This window comes from Bombyx mandarina, chromosome 24 (genome assembly GCF_030267445.1).
Source record: "Bombyx mandarina strain Sakado chromosome 24, ASM3026744v2".
NCBI classification, from domain to species: Eukaryota; Metazoa; Arthropoda; class Insecta; order Lepidoptera; family Bombycidae; genus Bombyx; species Bombyx mandarina.
The window spans coordinates 5,312,849-5,328,552 of record NC_143230.1 but is presented as its reverse complement, the minus strand read 5'-3'; the positions used below and the strand labels follow the sequence as shown (position 1 = coordinate 5,328,552).

At 37.2% G+C, this 15,704-nt stretch overlaps 1 protein-coding gene across 1 annotated transcript in view; it reads right to left on the bottom strand.

Annotated features, from left to right (window-relative positions):
- LOC114246722 (uncharacterized) overlaps positions 1-15,704 on the bottom strand; it is a 68,835-nt gene that overhangs the window by 9,672 nt on the left and 43,459 nt on the right. The window contains exon 2 of the mRNA XM_089738217.1: positions 5,985-6,169. Within this exon, the coding sequence (XP_089594343.1) occupies positions 5,985-6,169 (185 nt within the window). The remainder of the gene's footprint in view (positions 1-5,984; positions 6,170-15,704) is intronic.

Below are 15,704 nucleotides of genomic sequence, written 5' to 3'. Positions count from 1 at the left end.
GCCTAATTACAAAAGATCCTTTATCCGTGTAGTTTGTTTGAATCAATTGGTACACTGAGTTTATCTTATCTTTCTAAAAATTTACGGTGATGTGGTTAGGGCGGTCGCTTATGGAAGCAACACTCTGTAACAGATTAACGGTAATAAAGGGTTAGGATTTTTCAACAATTCGTTCCTTATTGTAAATAAGCAGGATTTTCTTATCTATTTAACTGACTTCAAAAAAGAAGGACGTTCTCGAATCTACTGTATTTTTTTTAATACGCTTTTATTAGCTTCAGACATATTATGTATGTAACGGAATCTTTGAACATTATTTTGATCCTCTTCAAAACGTCGGATTAACTCGAAATTTGGTATACTCGTTAAGGACCGATGACAATTCAATATTAAAAACAAAAATTGAAATTCAACTAAAAAATGAAAAGCAAACAATAGTTTAAAAAAACCTAACAAAATACGCTTTCATAGACAATCCAACTAAAAAATAGAAAATAAATTTTAATAAATTTGAATTAAAAATAATGTAAGAGAAAATTATTTTATTGTAAAAAAAGCGTGGGGTGCATGGTATCATGAGTAGAAGGGTTATTTTGATAATATTATTATATATATTGATATTCTATTTCTTAGTTGGATTTTCTATAAAAGCGTATTTTGTTAGTTTTTTTAAACTATTATTTACTTTAAGTGTGCCATGTAATCCCAATCTCGCATTTTATAAAGTTCTACAAATAGTTTTCCAGTTATCCTTAATAATGCATATTTTATTGACATTGAAATACATTGATGAAGTTCTCATTTTGTTTTGACGAAGTTGGTTATTGTTATTTTTTGTAATCTTCGATACCGGTGTGTTGTGGGCGCAGTTCGTCCAGGATCATCAAGAATAGGATATGAGAAACAAAGAAATAGGTACGAATTATTAGAAAACCTAGTCACTTCATATCCCGAAAGCCAACAAACAAAGAGAGAGGTAGTGAAAAAAATGTTTTACCAATTTACACAACAAGCAATGTAATGCAATAAAAGACGAACGCTAGAGGTCATTGTACCCGTATGTTTCCGTATCAATCCATTGCTGCTTCATTAGGACTCGTTTTCTAGAAGCATTTTGAGCGGTGAAAGGGTATTAGATTTAAGCGGCATTTCGTTTAATACGCAACATTTATCTTTGTAATTAAACGGTGCGTTTTATTTTTGTATTAGCATTAACAATTCAATGTGTTTACATTGAACTTCAATTAAGTTTACCCCATTCAAATGGCCGGAGAAGTTTTTATTTGTTACCAGCTGACCCGGCCGACTTCGTAATGCCTCAATCGATAAATAAAAGATCTAAACTTTTCTATAAAATAAACATAAAACAAATAAAAGGAATCCGTCCGACGGGGGACACATCAAAAGAAAAACATTTTTTTATTTTTTATTTAATACCCCAGCATTTTCATATTTATCTACCCTTTAAACCTTCTCTGGACTAACACCAATAATTCAAGACCAAAATTAGCCAAATAGGTCCAGCCGTTCTCGAGTTTTAGCGAGACTAACGAACAGCAATTCATTTTTATTGGTATTAGCATTAACAGTTCAATGTTTTTACACTGAACTTCAATTAAGTTTACCCCATTCATATAGCTGAAGAAGTTTTTTTTGTTGTTATAATATTGATTTCTAAATTTTCTCTCCTGTAAAGTTGCAAAAATGTCGCTTAAACAAAATAACGTTTCACTCCTCGATAGGCTTTACAAAGATCGATTTAGATATATATCTATTCTTTCCGTTTAGCAACGATTCATCCAATATGAAGATTTAGAAATGGCATTTGCTTAGAGCAAGTAGTTCACGTGTTTATCAACAAACGTTGCTCAGGCCTCAACTCGATCGCTTCTCTTCCACAAGGTTAGATCTCTATGAGAATGAATGCTCTGAGGAATTATTCGATTTTATTATCGCACCGCCCGCCACCGGAGTAGAGTTGATCCATACTACCTGGAGCCACTGCGGTCATACACAGTGCATTTCCAGAGGTCTTTTTTGCCACGTACCATCTGGCTTTGGAATGAGCTCCCCTCCACGGTGTTTCCCGAGCGCTATGACATGTGTCCTTCTTCAAACGAGGCTTGTTGAGAGTATTAAGCGGTCGGCAGCGGCTTGGCTCTGCCCCTGGCATTGCCGAAGTCCATGGGCGACGGTAACCACTCACCATCAGGTGGGCCGTATGCTCGTCTGCCTATAACTACAAGGGCAATAAAAAAAAAAGAATGGCGTTCGGAAATAAGTGGTGTGACCACATTTAAATGCGACGTGGATTCGTTGCATTCCCGAAGTCTTATTCGGCTTGAACTCATCTTTCCCGAACGCAAATCTACGTCAAAATTCATTAACACAGTCGAGCTTTCGATTTCTCAGAGTCCTTAATAGCGGTGAATATTCAACGACTTGACAATACTGTCGTAATTTCCGCCGTGACGGTATGCGACCCAAATAAAAACCTTATACTGAGATTAATGAGATAAGGCGTAATCTAGAGCCGTTTGGTAATTTTCCTGTAACTGGCTTTAATGGGCTAAAAAATTAAGCGTTGCGTCGTGTGGACCGTTTTTATCGGACAAAAAACGTTTGAGTTAGAAAATGAAGATGCATTAAAAACAAGAATGTTATAAATATATATACATACTCGTATATTATGTATCTATATATTAATACGTGAAGCAAAAACTTGTATCCCTTTTTACAAAAATTGCGCGGACGGAGGAGCATGAAAATTTCCACACTTATAGAGAATATAGAGAAGAAGTGCACAATGCTAATATTTTTTTAAAATAATGCATAAAAGATACATTAAATCAATAAAGAAAACATTACACACACTACATACCATGTATTTGACGCACATACGCATGCATACTATTTATTGTCAAACTTTTGTTCTTGACGTCTGTTGTCAAATTGAGATTAAATATTGTTTTTCTTTATTCATATTTTTTTATAGTGTAGTCTTGGCGAAATTTGTGATTATAGAAGTATAAAATACAATCATAATAGTGTACAAACTTACAATTCCAATTAATTATAGTCGAATTTCGACTACTGCGGGACCTCTAGTACTCGTAAATATACATACATCCTCATATATTATGTATAGGTTTTTAATTTAAAATTCTATTTTACGAACATCAAATTCATGACTTGAAGACATTTAATTGACATGTGTTTGTTGCGTTTTCCTCCTCTTTTTTTTGTTTTTACATTTTGTTAATTTTAATAGAATAATAAAATAAAATCTGACCTTGAATTCGATGATGTAATTGAATTAGATGTTTACGAAACTGAATTTGGTGATTTTTTTCAAATGAAATTTGAAATTAAGAACCTATATAAAAAAATAGATGTCTATGGGCTCCGGTAACCAATTAACACCGGGTGGACAGTGAACTCGTCCACGAAAAAAAATCACACAAATATACGCAATAAAAAAAATTGCGTTCAGGTTAGGATAGCTTTTATGCACACACAAACTTCGACCTGTAGTTTCACAATAGGAGGCATTTAAGGTGGTTTAAATTAGTAATACTCTACTCTGACCACTTAAGACTAGATGAGTAATGAGCTTGACTAACAAACAAACAAACTAGCATTAAACATTTTCATTTAATGCCTATACACAAAAAGACCATTTGAATTACATGTCCATTGTGATCTTGTACAAATATTACTAATTGATGCCGGTGAATTATTTAAATACCTCATTATTATCTATATATTATAACACGTAAAGAAAAAAACTTTGTACACCTTTTTACGAAAATTGCGCGGACGGAGGAGTATAAAATTTCAAACACTTACAGAGAAAATAGAGAGGGAGTGCAGAATGCTAATATTGTCTTTTAAATTATACATTAAATCAATAAACAAAACATTACACACACTACCATGTACTTGACACACACAAACACGCATAGATTACGTTCTTTTGTTTACCGTTTGTTTTCAATATTATTCTATATTAATACGTGAAGCAAAAACTTTGTATCCCTTTTTACGAAAATTGCGCGGACGGAGGAGTATGAAATTTTCCACACTTATAGAGAATATAGAGAAAAAGTGCACAATGCTAATATTTTTTAAAAATAATGCATAAAAGATACATTAAATCAATAAAGAAAACATTACACACACTACATACCATTTATTTTACGCACACACGCATGCATACTATTTATTGTCAAACTTTTGTTCTTGACGTCTGTTGTCAAATTGAGAATAGATTAAATATTGTTTGTCTTTATTAATATTTTTCTATAGTGTAGTCTTGGCGAAATTTGTGATTATAGAAGTATAAAATACAATCATAATAGTGTACAAACTTACAATTCCATTTAATTATAGTCGAATTTCGACTACTGCGGGACCTCTGGTTTATCTAAAAACTATTTGCGTAATATTAGAACGACGACACACAGTTCACGATTGAAAGCGAGCGGCCGCTTCGAATCCAACGAACGCATTCCTGGGCGTAGTAAATTGATTCAGTCTAGAATTTAGATTGATAGTCCGATGTGAACGAACTTGCAACGATTTAAAAATGTTTATGTGTATATATCAAGCCTATCCTGTGCTAGGCGGGGTGCAGGGACAGCACGAGGTGAATGCCGAATCACCTTGAATGTTTTTTTTTTGTATAGTCACCTTCAAGGCAGATTGTGATTAACAGATTGTACGAGCTTACAGAACTTCCTACTTCTTCTTCTTATCAGCCAACAGAGGTCCACTGCTGCACATAGGCCTCCCCCAAGCCTCGCCACAAAGACCGGTCCTACGCTACCTGCATCCAGCGGATCCCCGCGAACTTCGATAGATCGTCGGTCCATCTTGTGGGAGGTCTACCCACGCTACGTCTTCCGGTACGTGGTCGCCACTCCAAAACTTTCTGGCCCCAACGGCCATCCGTTCTACGAGCAATATGTCCTGCCCACTGCCACTTCAACGTCGCAATCCTTTGGGCTATGTCGGTTACCATGGTTTTCCTGCGAATCTCCTAATCTCTAATCTCCTACTACTGATATCGAATTACGCAAATTGAATTCCATTACAGAATCCTCCGTTGTCATAAACCGGCTGTGTGCACCGAGTAAGAGCACTAAGCAGTGTTTCATAATTATATTATTTCCCCACACTGCGCCACGAATACGCTAGATGGCGTTAATTTCAAAAAAAAATTAATTTCAATTTTCTAGCGTTACAGTGTGATGATTATCCTTGGTTCTGTGTACCAATTTTTGTAAGGAAATACAGATTTGATAAGTTGATAACTTCATTGATAACTTCTAAACCGAAGGAGTAGCAGCGTTGCGGCTTATAAGCCCCCACGAATACGTACTCCCACCCTGTCAATTTCAGCCGTGAAACAGTAACGCGTTCCGGTTTGAAGGGTGGGGCAGGCGTTATACTATAAAAAAACTGAGATTCAGAAATCAAGTCTGAAAGTGCGTGTTTTACATGGCATTTACGTGTTTGATGTCCACTGGCACCAGTAACCAGCAATTCAGAAAAAATAACTACTCAATTTTTTTTACGTAAATCTGTAAGGTCACGGTCTTTCGAGTTGGCAACTTGACAATGCCCATGCCATTATCAGCGTCTATAAGCAACAGTAATCACTTACTTAACCCCTATACTTGTTTTTTTTTATTGCTTTGATTGGTGGACGAGCTCACAGCCCACCTGGTGTTAAGTGGTTACTGGAGCCCATAAACATCTACAACGTAAATGCGCCACCCACCTTGTGGCATAAGTTCTAAGGTATCAAGTATAGTTACATCGGCTGCCCCACCCTTCAAACCGAAACGCATTGCTGCTTTACGGCAGAAATAGGCGGGGTGGTAGTACCTATCCGCACGGACTCACAAGTGGTTCTACCACCAGTAAGAATGTTATCAATAACATAACTTGAGCATTTTAATAGTTTAAAGTTATCTCACCTGGAGAAACGTGTCATCTTTACTCTGTTCTGGCTTAGTGAACTCGGCGTGCAGGACTGAGGGCTTCCCCCCCACGGGCAGGGTGGCGTCATGCTGCCAGCGCTCGTCTTGCTTGAAGCCAGGGTTGTCAAACGCGAATTCATCCTTCACCGACTCCGGATCCGTTGAGAAGACCAGATGCTTGCCTGTTGACAAAATATTGATTTTCATTCTAATAGGTATGTAGTATAGATAATATGCAATGTTGCATATTAGACCAGGGTCGATAATTTTTAAAACCAAAAAAAATAATAGCAGGATGAAACCCATTAGAAAAGGAGGGGAATATTATAAAAATGAAAGGAAAAATAATTTACGGGCGATCTGAGGTCGGCAAGGGGATAGGGGTGTGAGTTTTTAAGGGTAAAAAACGGTTTTTCTCGATTTCCGGCAAAACTAAAAGTCCTATGGAAAAAAGTCAAATGGCAAAGTTGTAGGTAATAAAAAGATCTTTTGTATTTACACTTTTTTCACGTAACCTCAATATTTATGTGAAATTTTTTGTGAAAGGTTTTTTATTTTTATCGTTTTCAAAAAAGTTTTTTTTCACGTAATTTTGGTGAAAACTTACCTTTTTATGTCCTTATTTTCCCTTTCATTTTTATAATATTCTCCTGCTTTTCTAATCATTCTACTAATTTTTTTTTCACTTTTTATTATTTTTAAAGGCTTCTTCTACCCTGGTCTATACCTATTGCAATATAACGCGTGTATGTGCGATGTCGGGCGATGCCCCTGCGAGGGCAGTTGTTCGCCAACCGCCACCTAAGCAAGGTGTTCAATAAATGCCTAATATGTTATCAGTATTTTATTGAAGAACCCAACCAATTGTTACTAAAGGTTCAAACACCGGTCACAGTATTCGACGAGGGAACTAACCCATAGACACAGCCCACTGAATTTGAACACGCCGGATCCTCTCAGTGGGTCGCGATTCCGATCCGATGGTAGATTCTGCGAAGCACAGCTCTTGCTAGGGCTAGTGTTAGCAAAATTCTCTCAGGTTGAGCCCGTGAGCTCACCTACCCGTCATAGCGTAGCTGGAATAACCTCTTAGGGTACCAGCGAATGGGTAGGGGGAAAAAAAGCGAAAGATTTTTGGTGTCTTATTCACTACCTCCGTTTGTGGTTGTCCTATTTAGATAATTTTTTTTGTATTTTAACAAACACAAAAATTCACATTATCAAATACAAATAAAGAATAAATTTCCTATTAGAAAACAAATTCTTATATCTCAAATCTTGAACAAAACTGCTATACGTCCTACTACTACACACAGTGATCTATGTGCGTATCTATAATCTGTATGTACCAAGTTGTTAAATTGACTACAGAACATGTTATATTCCTCCCGCGTAACCGGGCTATTTTTATGTACACAGTGCAAATTACTTGACGTAGCTTTAATTTCTGTAAGCACAATGTTTTTAATTGGTATAAGTAAAGTTGGCTATTAGTACGTTGACATAATTTGCACGGTTGGTATAATGAATATTGAGAAATGTATATTATGAAAAACTATGACTAAGCAACATTTTGCTTAATACGCGACATTTATCTGTTTTTTTTTATTGCTTAGATGGGTGGACGAGCTCACAGCGCACCTGGTGTTAAGTGGTTACTGGAGCCCATAGACGTCTACAACGTAAACGCGCCACCCAACTTGAGATATAAGTTCGAAGGTCTCTTTGTAATTAAAGGTCCGTTTTATTTGGTATCTATCAACTTACAACAATTCGATGTTTTTTATTGAACTTCTATTAAGTTTAGCCCATTCAAACAGATGAAGAAGTTTTTTGTTATGATATTTTTGTCTCAACTTTAAACTTTAAGTGCTTCTCCGGTAAAGTTGCAAAAATGTCAGCTTAAGCCAATGAAAGGCTTTTCACCCCTTTTCACTTTCGAAGTCGTCGTGACCTAAAGGATAAGACGTCCGGCGCATTCGTATCTAGCGATGCAGTGGTGTTCGAATCCCGCAGGCGGGTACAAATTATTCTGATGAAGTACATACTTAACAAATGATTGATAAGATTGACTTCCACGGTGAAAGAATAACATCGTGTAATAAAAATAAAATAAAACCCGCAAAATTATAATTTGCGTAATTACTGGTGGTAGGACCTCTTGTGAATCCGCACGGGTAGGTACCACCGCCCTGCCTATTTCTGCCGTGAAGCAGTAATGCGTTTCGTTCTGAAGGGCGGGGCTGCTGTTGTACTGTAAGCACTGAGACTTTAGAACTCATGTCTCGAGGTAGGTGCCAGCATTTATGTTATTGATGTCACCCATATAAGCAATAAAATAATAATAAAAATAATTAATTTACTTTTACGGTTGAAGCTCGCCTTTATGTTTTTCTATGCAATTTTTCGATGTCACGAAAACTGCATATAATCTTTTGACTCTTATAATAATATAGTAATTATAATAATTATAATAGTAAATATCCCAATAAAGTTAACTGACAAATATTAATACGACGAACAAGAAAATTTAGCTTTGAATGACTGTTTTTAATTTAAACTATGTAACAAGTGAAATCATTAGACCGAGTACACAAGACGCGTAATCACCGCCGCGATCCGTTGCATCGCGTGTAATCCGAGCTTAAAACAAGGTCACCTGTTAGCTTAAGTCTCTTTCACATTAATTTAAATCTATATTTCAAAATAATTCAATTTCGTTTTTTTTTTTACTTTTACTACACATTGGCAGATGAGGTCGCTGTCTACTCTTGATGGTATTCGTGTGGTCGCCGTCAAGCGAACTAACCCATAGACACAGCCCACTGAGTTTCTCGCCGGATCTTCTCAGTGGATCGCGATCCCGATTTGGTGGTAGATTCTGCGAAGCACTCCTCTTGCTAGGGTTAATGTTAGAAAATTCTCTCAGGTTGAGCCCGTGAGCTCAGCTACCCGTCCAGGCGTAGCTGGAATAGCCCCTTGGACTACCAGCGAATAGGTACGAGAAAATGGTATTATTTTTTTTTTTTTTTTTATTGCTTAGATGTGTGGACGAGCTCACGGCCCACCTGGTGTTAAGTGGTTACTGGAGCCCATAGACATCTACAGCGTAAATGCGCCACACACCTTGAGATATAAGTTCTAAGATCTCATTATAGTTACAACGGCTGCCCCACCCTTCAAACCGAAACGCATTATTGCTTCACGGCAGAAATAGGCGGGGCGGTGGTACCTACCCGTGCGGACTCACAAGAGGTCCTACCACCAGTAAAGTATTTGTGTCGTATCCATCATTTTTAAATGCAAATCATGGTCTTACGGTGGACAGCGGCTTGTCTGTGCCCTTGGCATTGTTGAAGTCCATTAATGACGGCAATACTCACAATGAACCGTATGCTCGTATGCTTAAAATCGCAAAATTAATAAAATAAACTATCTACCTTATGTTCAGTGTTTGACATAACACCACTCACCCCGAAATATACGTTCGAGTCTCAATTACAATTTGAAACGGCGCTCCCACGTGTAGAATGATTCGGCGATTTTTTTTATCTCGTAGTAAAAACGCAGCGTTTCTCGATTCATTATGCAGGTTCCTTTACTTTTGTTAACGCCAACAATAATTGATTCGATAAAAATTGTTACGCGAATCGTAAATACATCAAACTATTTTTTTATTAGATCCATTGTCGATTTAATTTTTGATTTCTCTTAGATTCCGGTAACCTTGAGACATGAGGTCGAACCCCCAAATGCATTGCAATAATGGGCAAACCCTTCAAAGCTAATCACGCTATATTATATAATTTTTTTTTTAATAGTAGATGACCAGATTTGTACACGAGTTTTTTTTTCAACACGCAATGTAAGGCGATTGTATGTAAACTGTCGTGCGGGTTAACGACCTTGTGCAATCGCGAGGGGTGGTAGTCGCCGCTTACGCTATATTACGTGTTCACGAAACAGTCAAAACTGTAGCCATGCGGCCTCCATTCGTTGTGAATTATCGTAACTTTTAAGCTCGTTATAAGAAGAACGTTTTTTTTTATATTTGACGGATTACTGGTGGCCTGGACGCCTTTCCAGTTTCACCAGGACATGTGGGTGAGCAAGGGCTGGGAGCAAGTGAGCAAGCCAGGAGGGGCGAGATTTGCTAACAGCTACCCGAGCGCCTCCAAAGGAGACCTAACAACTCAAGAGTAACTGCTTCGTGATTTAATCTACTACCGGACCGGAATCGCGACCCGCTGAGAAGATCCGGCGAGAAACTCAGCGGGCTGATGTTTGGGTTAGGTTGCACGTCAAAGTCGAGTTTGTCTTTGTCGATTGGATAATTATTTTTTTGTTGTTTGCTATTGAAAGATGGTTCTTATGAAAAAAAAAAAATTAAGAAAATAGCACAGAAAATTAGAAAAATTAAGAAAACTTAGGCACCATATTAAATTTTGTAATATATAACGCCATAGGTGTTTGACATAACATTGACAGAATGCGTGCTGCAAATATCAATTTTATATAAAAGAAAATTCAATTAATCCATTAGAAATTTTACTTCCCGAAGCGAAGCGAGGACGGGTCTCTAGTTTAATATAGTTTTTAGTTTACTTGAAGTCAATATTCTGTCCGCTTTCGCGGCTTTTGGGAAGGTTTATGCACACCCTGTATGTAAGCTAGATAAATATAATCATTATTATAGATTAGGTAGTGTAATTGTTTAATGTTTAATGTGATTTCCTTTGTGATTGTGATTTGTTGTTACTTCCTTACATTAAAAGTTAGACTGGTTTTCTTTATCATGCTGTCTTGTCCTATACTTGTGTTTTTTTTCCCTGCCTATGCTGATAGCCTTGAGGGTCTATTTCAGCTTCACCCTAACGTTTGTAGGTGAGCTCACGGGGCTCAACCGGAGAGTTGCTAACACTGACCCTAGCAAGAGCAGTGCTTCGCAGAATCTACCACCGGATCGGAAACGCGACCCACTGAGAAGATCCGGCGAGAAACTCAGTGGGCTGTGTCTATGGGTTAGTTCGCTCGTCGAGCCCTTCGTCGCAAGCGACGGGTTCGACGAGGACACCTTGCTTGTGGTGCCTAAAAGCACCTTTAATGGATCAGGAGGATCCGTAATGACGTGCTTTGGGCGACGTCGACGGTTTACCATTCGGTCCTATAGTTGTAAGGAACACTGTGTAGTTAGCACATTTGTCCTGATTAGTTGTGCGCGCATGGCTCACGTTACAAGCCAAATTTTTTACTTTTTGTTATTTATTGTGTATCTTTTCTTTTTTAGCTTGTAATGTGTATTGTGTGCCTAATAAATAAATAAATAAATTACTTGAAAAACTATCTCGTTTTTACCATAATTGGACCTTCGATCTTATTTCTTAGGGCTCATGGTATAAATAAGAAAAAAAAAAGAAATCAGGAAAATCTTAATGGCGTAATGGATAACAGAATAAAATGAATTGTCGTGAAAGTGACCCAGATCGACAAGAGCCAGTCTATCGCGTGTACGTGTAAAACGAATCTTATACGATATGTATGCAAATATATACCTATTTTGTATATCGATAGAGTAGAAAGTAAATTGTATTCATTGATTGTAGAAAAATTAATATAACGAATACAATTAGAGTTAATAATAAAGTGATTGTAGTATTTCTTGTGTGCTTTCGCTGTGAATGCGAAGTTACTAGTTAAGCTACAGGTCGCCGCCGTGTCTATAATAGGATATGTATGCAGATTTTTTTTTATCAAAATCCGAATTGTGCTAATGACAGTTTTAAGAAATCTTGTATGCAAAATTAACAAGACTTTTCGAATCTCGATTGAAAATAGCGTCGGGAAACACGGCGGAGGCGAACTTAATTGCAAGAAGATGCTTTGAACGGGTCCATGGACGACCGCCGCGTTTTTAGATACTCATTATGAACACTAACACGATGGCGGATGGTGCATTATTAAAAATTTGCGAAGAGATCATCTAAAACGAAATTCACAGAGCAAAAGCACAGATAGAACTAAATTCCCTCCACAGACCCAGCTCCGATATTCAAGAGAGATGTATCTATACTAATATATAAATCTACAGTGGTTTTTACGGATGTTCCGTTATAACTACTGAACCATGCATCCGATTTACTTGAAACTTGGTATCCGTGTAACAAATACATTGTACTTCATGGATATGCTAATATTTATATGAGTGTTGGACTCCCTACACCAGTTGCGGGGGCGTTAATGATGAGAATCTTGGTGGGGGTGAGAAATAATAATGTTAATTTTAAATGCCCAGCGAAGCGGACGGGTACATCTAGTTGTTACATAAAATCTATATGCATAAATATAATTTTTATTGTCTCGTGCTATGTAACGCATTGACTATTGTAATGTTGAAAGTGTTGCAACTAATTTGCACATAAACAGCGTGTCGTCAGTGTTGCCATATTAGTATTTCAGGTTATGCGAATTGATTTTGAAGTAGCAAATTTCAATGCGCTGTATCTACTACTATATTTTGAGTTTATCTTCATTTGCTCATGCCGTGGTCAATCGACTCAACATTATAACGCATTTGCAACTTTTCATTTTAAAAACAGATGAAAGTCTATGGAATAATTGAATATGCAACTTCCAAAAGGGCACATGTCGCATATTTTGTCAAATACGTTTTTTTCATATACATGTAGTTTTGTGGCTTACCTACACCCATTTTATAATAATTCCAGTAATTTTCAATTGCTAATTAACACTAAAATATATCTCAAAAGTTAATATTTTAAATTTTACACTGCTTTAGAAAATAATCAGTTTTTTTTTTATTTCCTGAACATTTTAAATTTTCAGAGATGTGCCCTTTTCGAAATTGCATATTCTATTATATCAACTTGTTATAATGACAAGGAATCGTGTGGAATTATATAAATTGTAGGAACTTTAAAAAAAACAGTTACAAATCAGCCAGTCTTTATAGATGTTTTCTAGGCAAGGAAATGTGGAATGTTCTTTTTTTTCTCGGCCCTTTTCAGAGTTAATACTTTGGTAAAGTATTAAAACTATTTTTCTAGCCGAATGCTATCGAGGGTAAGGTTTTTCAAGCGTATGTATATCGATTTTGAGAATTTAACGACGAAGAAAAGATCTTTTTTTTTTATTGCTTAGTTGTGTGGACGAGCTCACAGCCCACCTAGTGTTAAGTGGTTACTGGAGCCCATAAACATCTACAACGTAAATGCGCCACCCACCTTGAGCTATAGGTTCTAAGGTCTCAAGTATAGTTACAACGGCTGCCCCGCCCTTCAAACCGAAACGCATTACTGCTTCACGGCAGAAATAGGCAGGGTGGTGGTACCTACCCGTGCGGACTCACAAGAGGTCCGAGGTTTTACCACCAGTAAAAAATGACCATGGACCAAAAACCATGAAGCGGATGAAATTCCACAATAGACCGACAGTCCAAATGTTGTTTCTTCGGAACTTGTACCAGTATATATGCAAGTTCGCCTTGACAATGTCGTAAGCGAGATTCAGACCGCAGTCAAATATCTTGTTCTATGATGGCTACCGCCACATTGCTATTTGTAGTATCGGTACCCTGTGTAAATATCTTGTTCTATGATGGCTACCGCCACATATCTATTTGTAGCAACGGTCCCCATTCTCATCGAACTCGTCGAAGAGTAAGACGTGCAACCTGACCAGTAGATACAATCCACTGATTTTCATGCCGGATCTTCTCAGTGGGTTGCAGTTCTGATCCACTGCTATTGCTAGGACTAGTGTTGGCAAATTCTCTCAGATTGAACCCGTGAGCTCACCTACCCGTCCGCGCGTGGCTGGAATAGCCTCTTAGTCTAACAGCGAATAAGTAGGGGGGAAAAGAAAAACAAAGTTAATTGTATTTCTAATTTTTGGGCATGCTCTACAGCAACAATCTTTATGGAATTTCAAGATATGAGGCGTAACAAAATTCGTCTTTGTTATGGGAGTGATACAGAGGTATATAATTTCAAAATGGTGTCTGCAAAAATAAACTAACCAATTAATATTTTATACCTTGAAAATGACTACATATTTCGGTGGCGTGGAAGAGAGTGTAAAAAAAAATCATCATCATCATCATAGTCGGTTGCTCTTGGCAAAGCAATCGTGGTCAAGTGAAATTCTTGTTTATTAAAGCCTTGAGAGATGTTTTCCATAGTTTTCGAATTGAGGCTTGGCGCACGATCTCGTTAAGTGGGATTTCAGTAAGGTCTTTCACCTGATGAGTCCAGCGCATGGGGATTCGTCCACGAGATCTCTTACCATTTACCCTACCCTGAACAACAAGTTTCTCTATAGACTCTGCTGGCCGTCGCGATACGTACATATAAAAACATATTTTTGTTCATTTGCTCATTTAATAATTTATTTTAACTTATCACTGTCGAAGGCATCGGGATATTTTAGACAAATAAATTAGAGATCTTTGCATAACGCCCACGTCGAGACCGAGGTTATATCAATTGTCAGTTTGACAGATGACAGGTGTCATCATCTGCGTGGGCGTGACTCTTAGAACAATGGCATCATCTTTTTTTGTGAAATACTTATATGTCAAGCTAACATTTTTACTTATAAACTACAAGAAGAAATCTCTTTCCCAGTAGTCGTTGGGAAAACTGAGTTCAAGAAATAATTTCATAAAAAACTTGCCGCTCAACTAACAGATAGGAAACTTGAAGTCCAGCCACAGCCAAAGTTGTGATCATATTGTTTGCAAATTTTAAACTTTAAGTCGCTCTCTTGTAAAGTTGCAAAAATGTCGCTTAAACCGTATAGCTTTTCACCCCTCGATATATAATACTAGCGACCCGCCCTCGCTTCGCTTCGGAAACATTAAATTTTATTATTGATAGACGAGTCCCGCCATATTGAGCGCGGTACTGCGGGTGAGGCCGCGGGTCCAAGCTAGTCTAAAAAAAGTAGCCTAAGTTACTCCTTATATCATCAGCTACCTATTAGTAAAAGTCTCATCAAAATCGGTCCAGCCGTTCCAGAGATTAGCCGGAACAAACAGACAGACAAAAATTGTAAAAAATGTTATTTTAGTGTATGTACCGTATATATATATTCATAATTATGCATGTAGTAAAAAGCGGTTATTTCAATATTACAAACAAACACTCTAATTTTATTTATAAGTATAGATAGTCGTTACTAATCTCTGTATGTCAAAATAAGTATTTTCTTCCTGTGACCTACCGAGTAACGAAGAGTGTATTAACAAGTAATAAGAAAGCTCGCTTGCTTGTGCCGCACACAACTTGTTATGGTAACAACAAAGTGAAAGCAGTCAGGTCAAGGTCACAGTGGATTTGAAGTCAGTGAGACAGATAATTTTTTTTTTTTTTTCAGACTATGAATGTGAACGTCTCGCGTCTGTTGTTGTGATTTTGGTTTTTAATTTCGAAATTAGCACAGTGTATTTATTATTATCATTCGTATCTAGTTTTGTTACAAAGAGATAAATAAGTGGGCAAAAAATCACGCACGGTCACCTGGCCCTAAATTAGGGTTTTCTGTGTCATGGGTACCAAAGACTGACGTACATACTTTATATACGTTTAAATAAATATATTTATAGATAATAAACACCCTGACAAAGAGCAAAAAAAAACTGTTCATCACACGAACGTTTGCCCGATGTGAGAATCGAACCCACGACCCTCGGCGCAACAT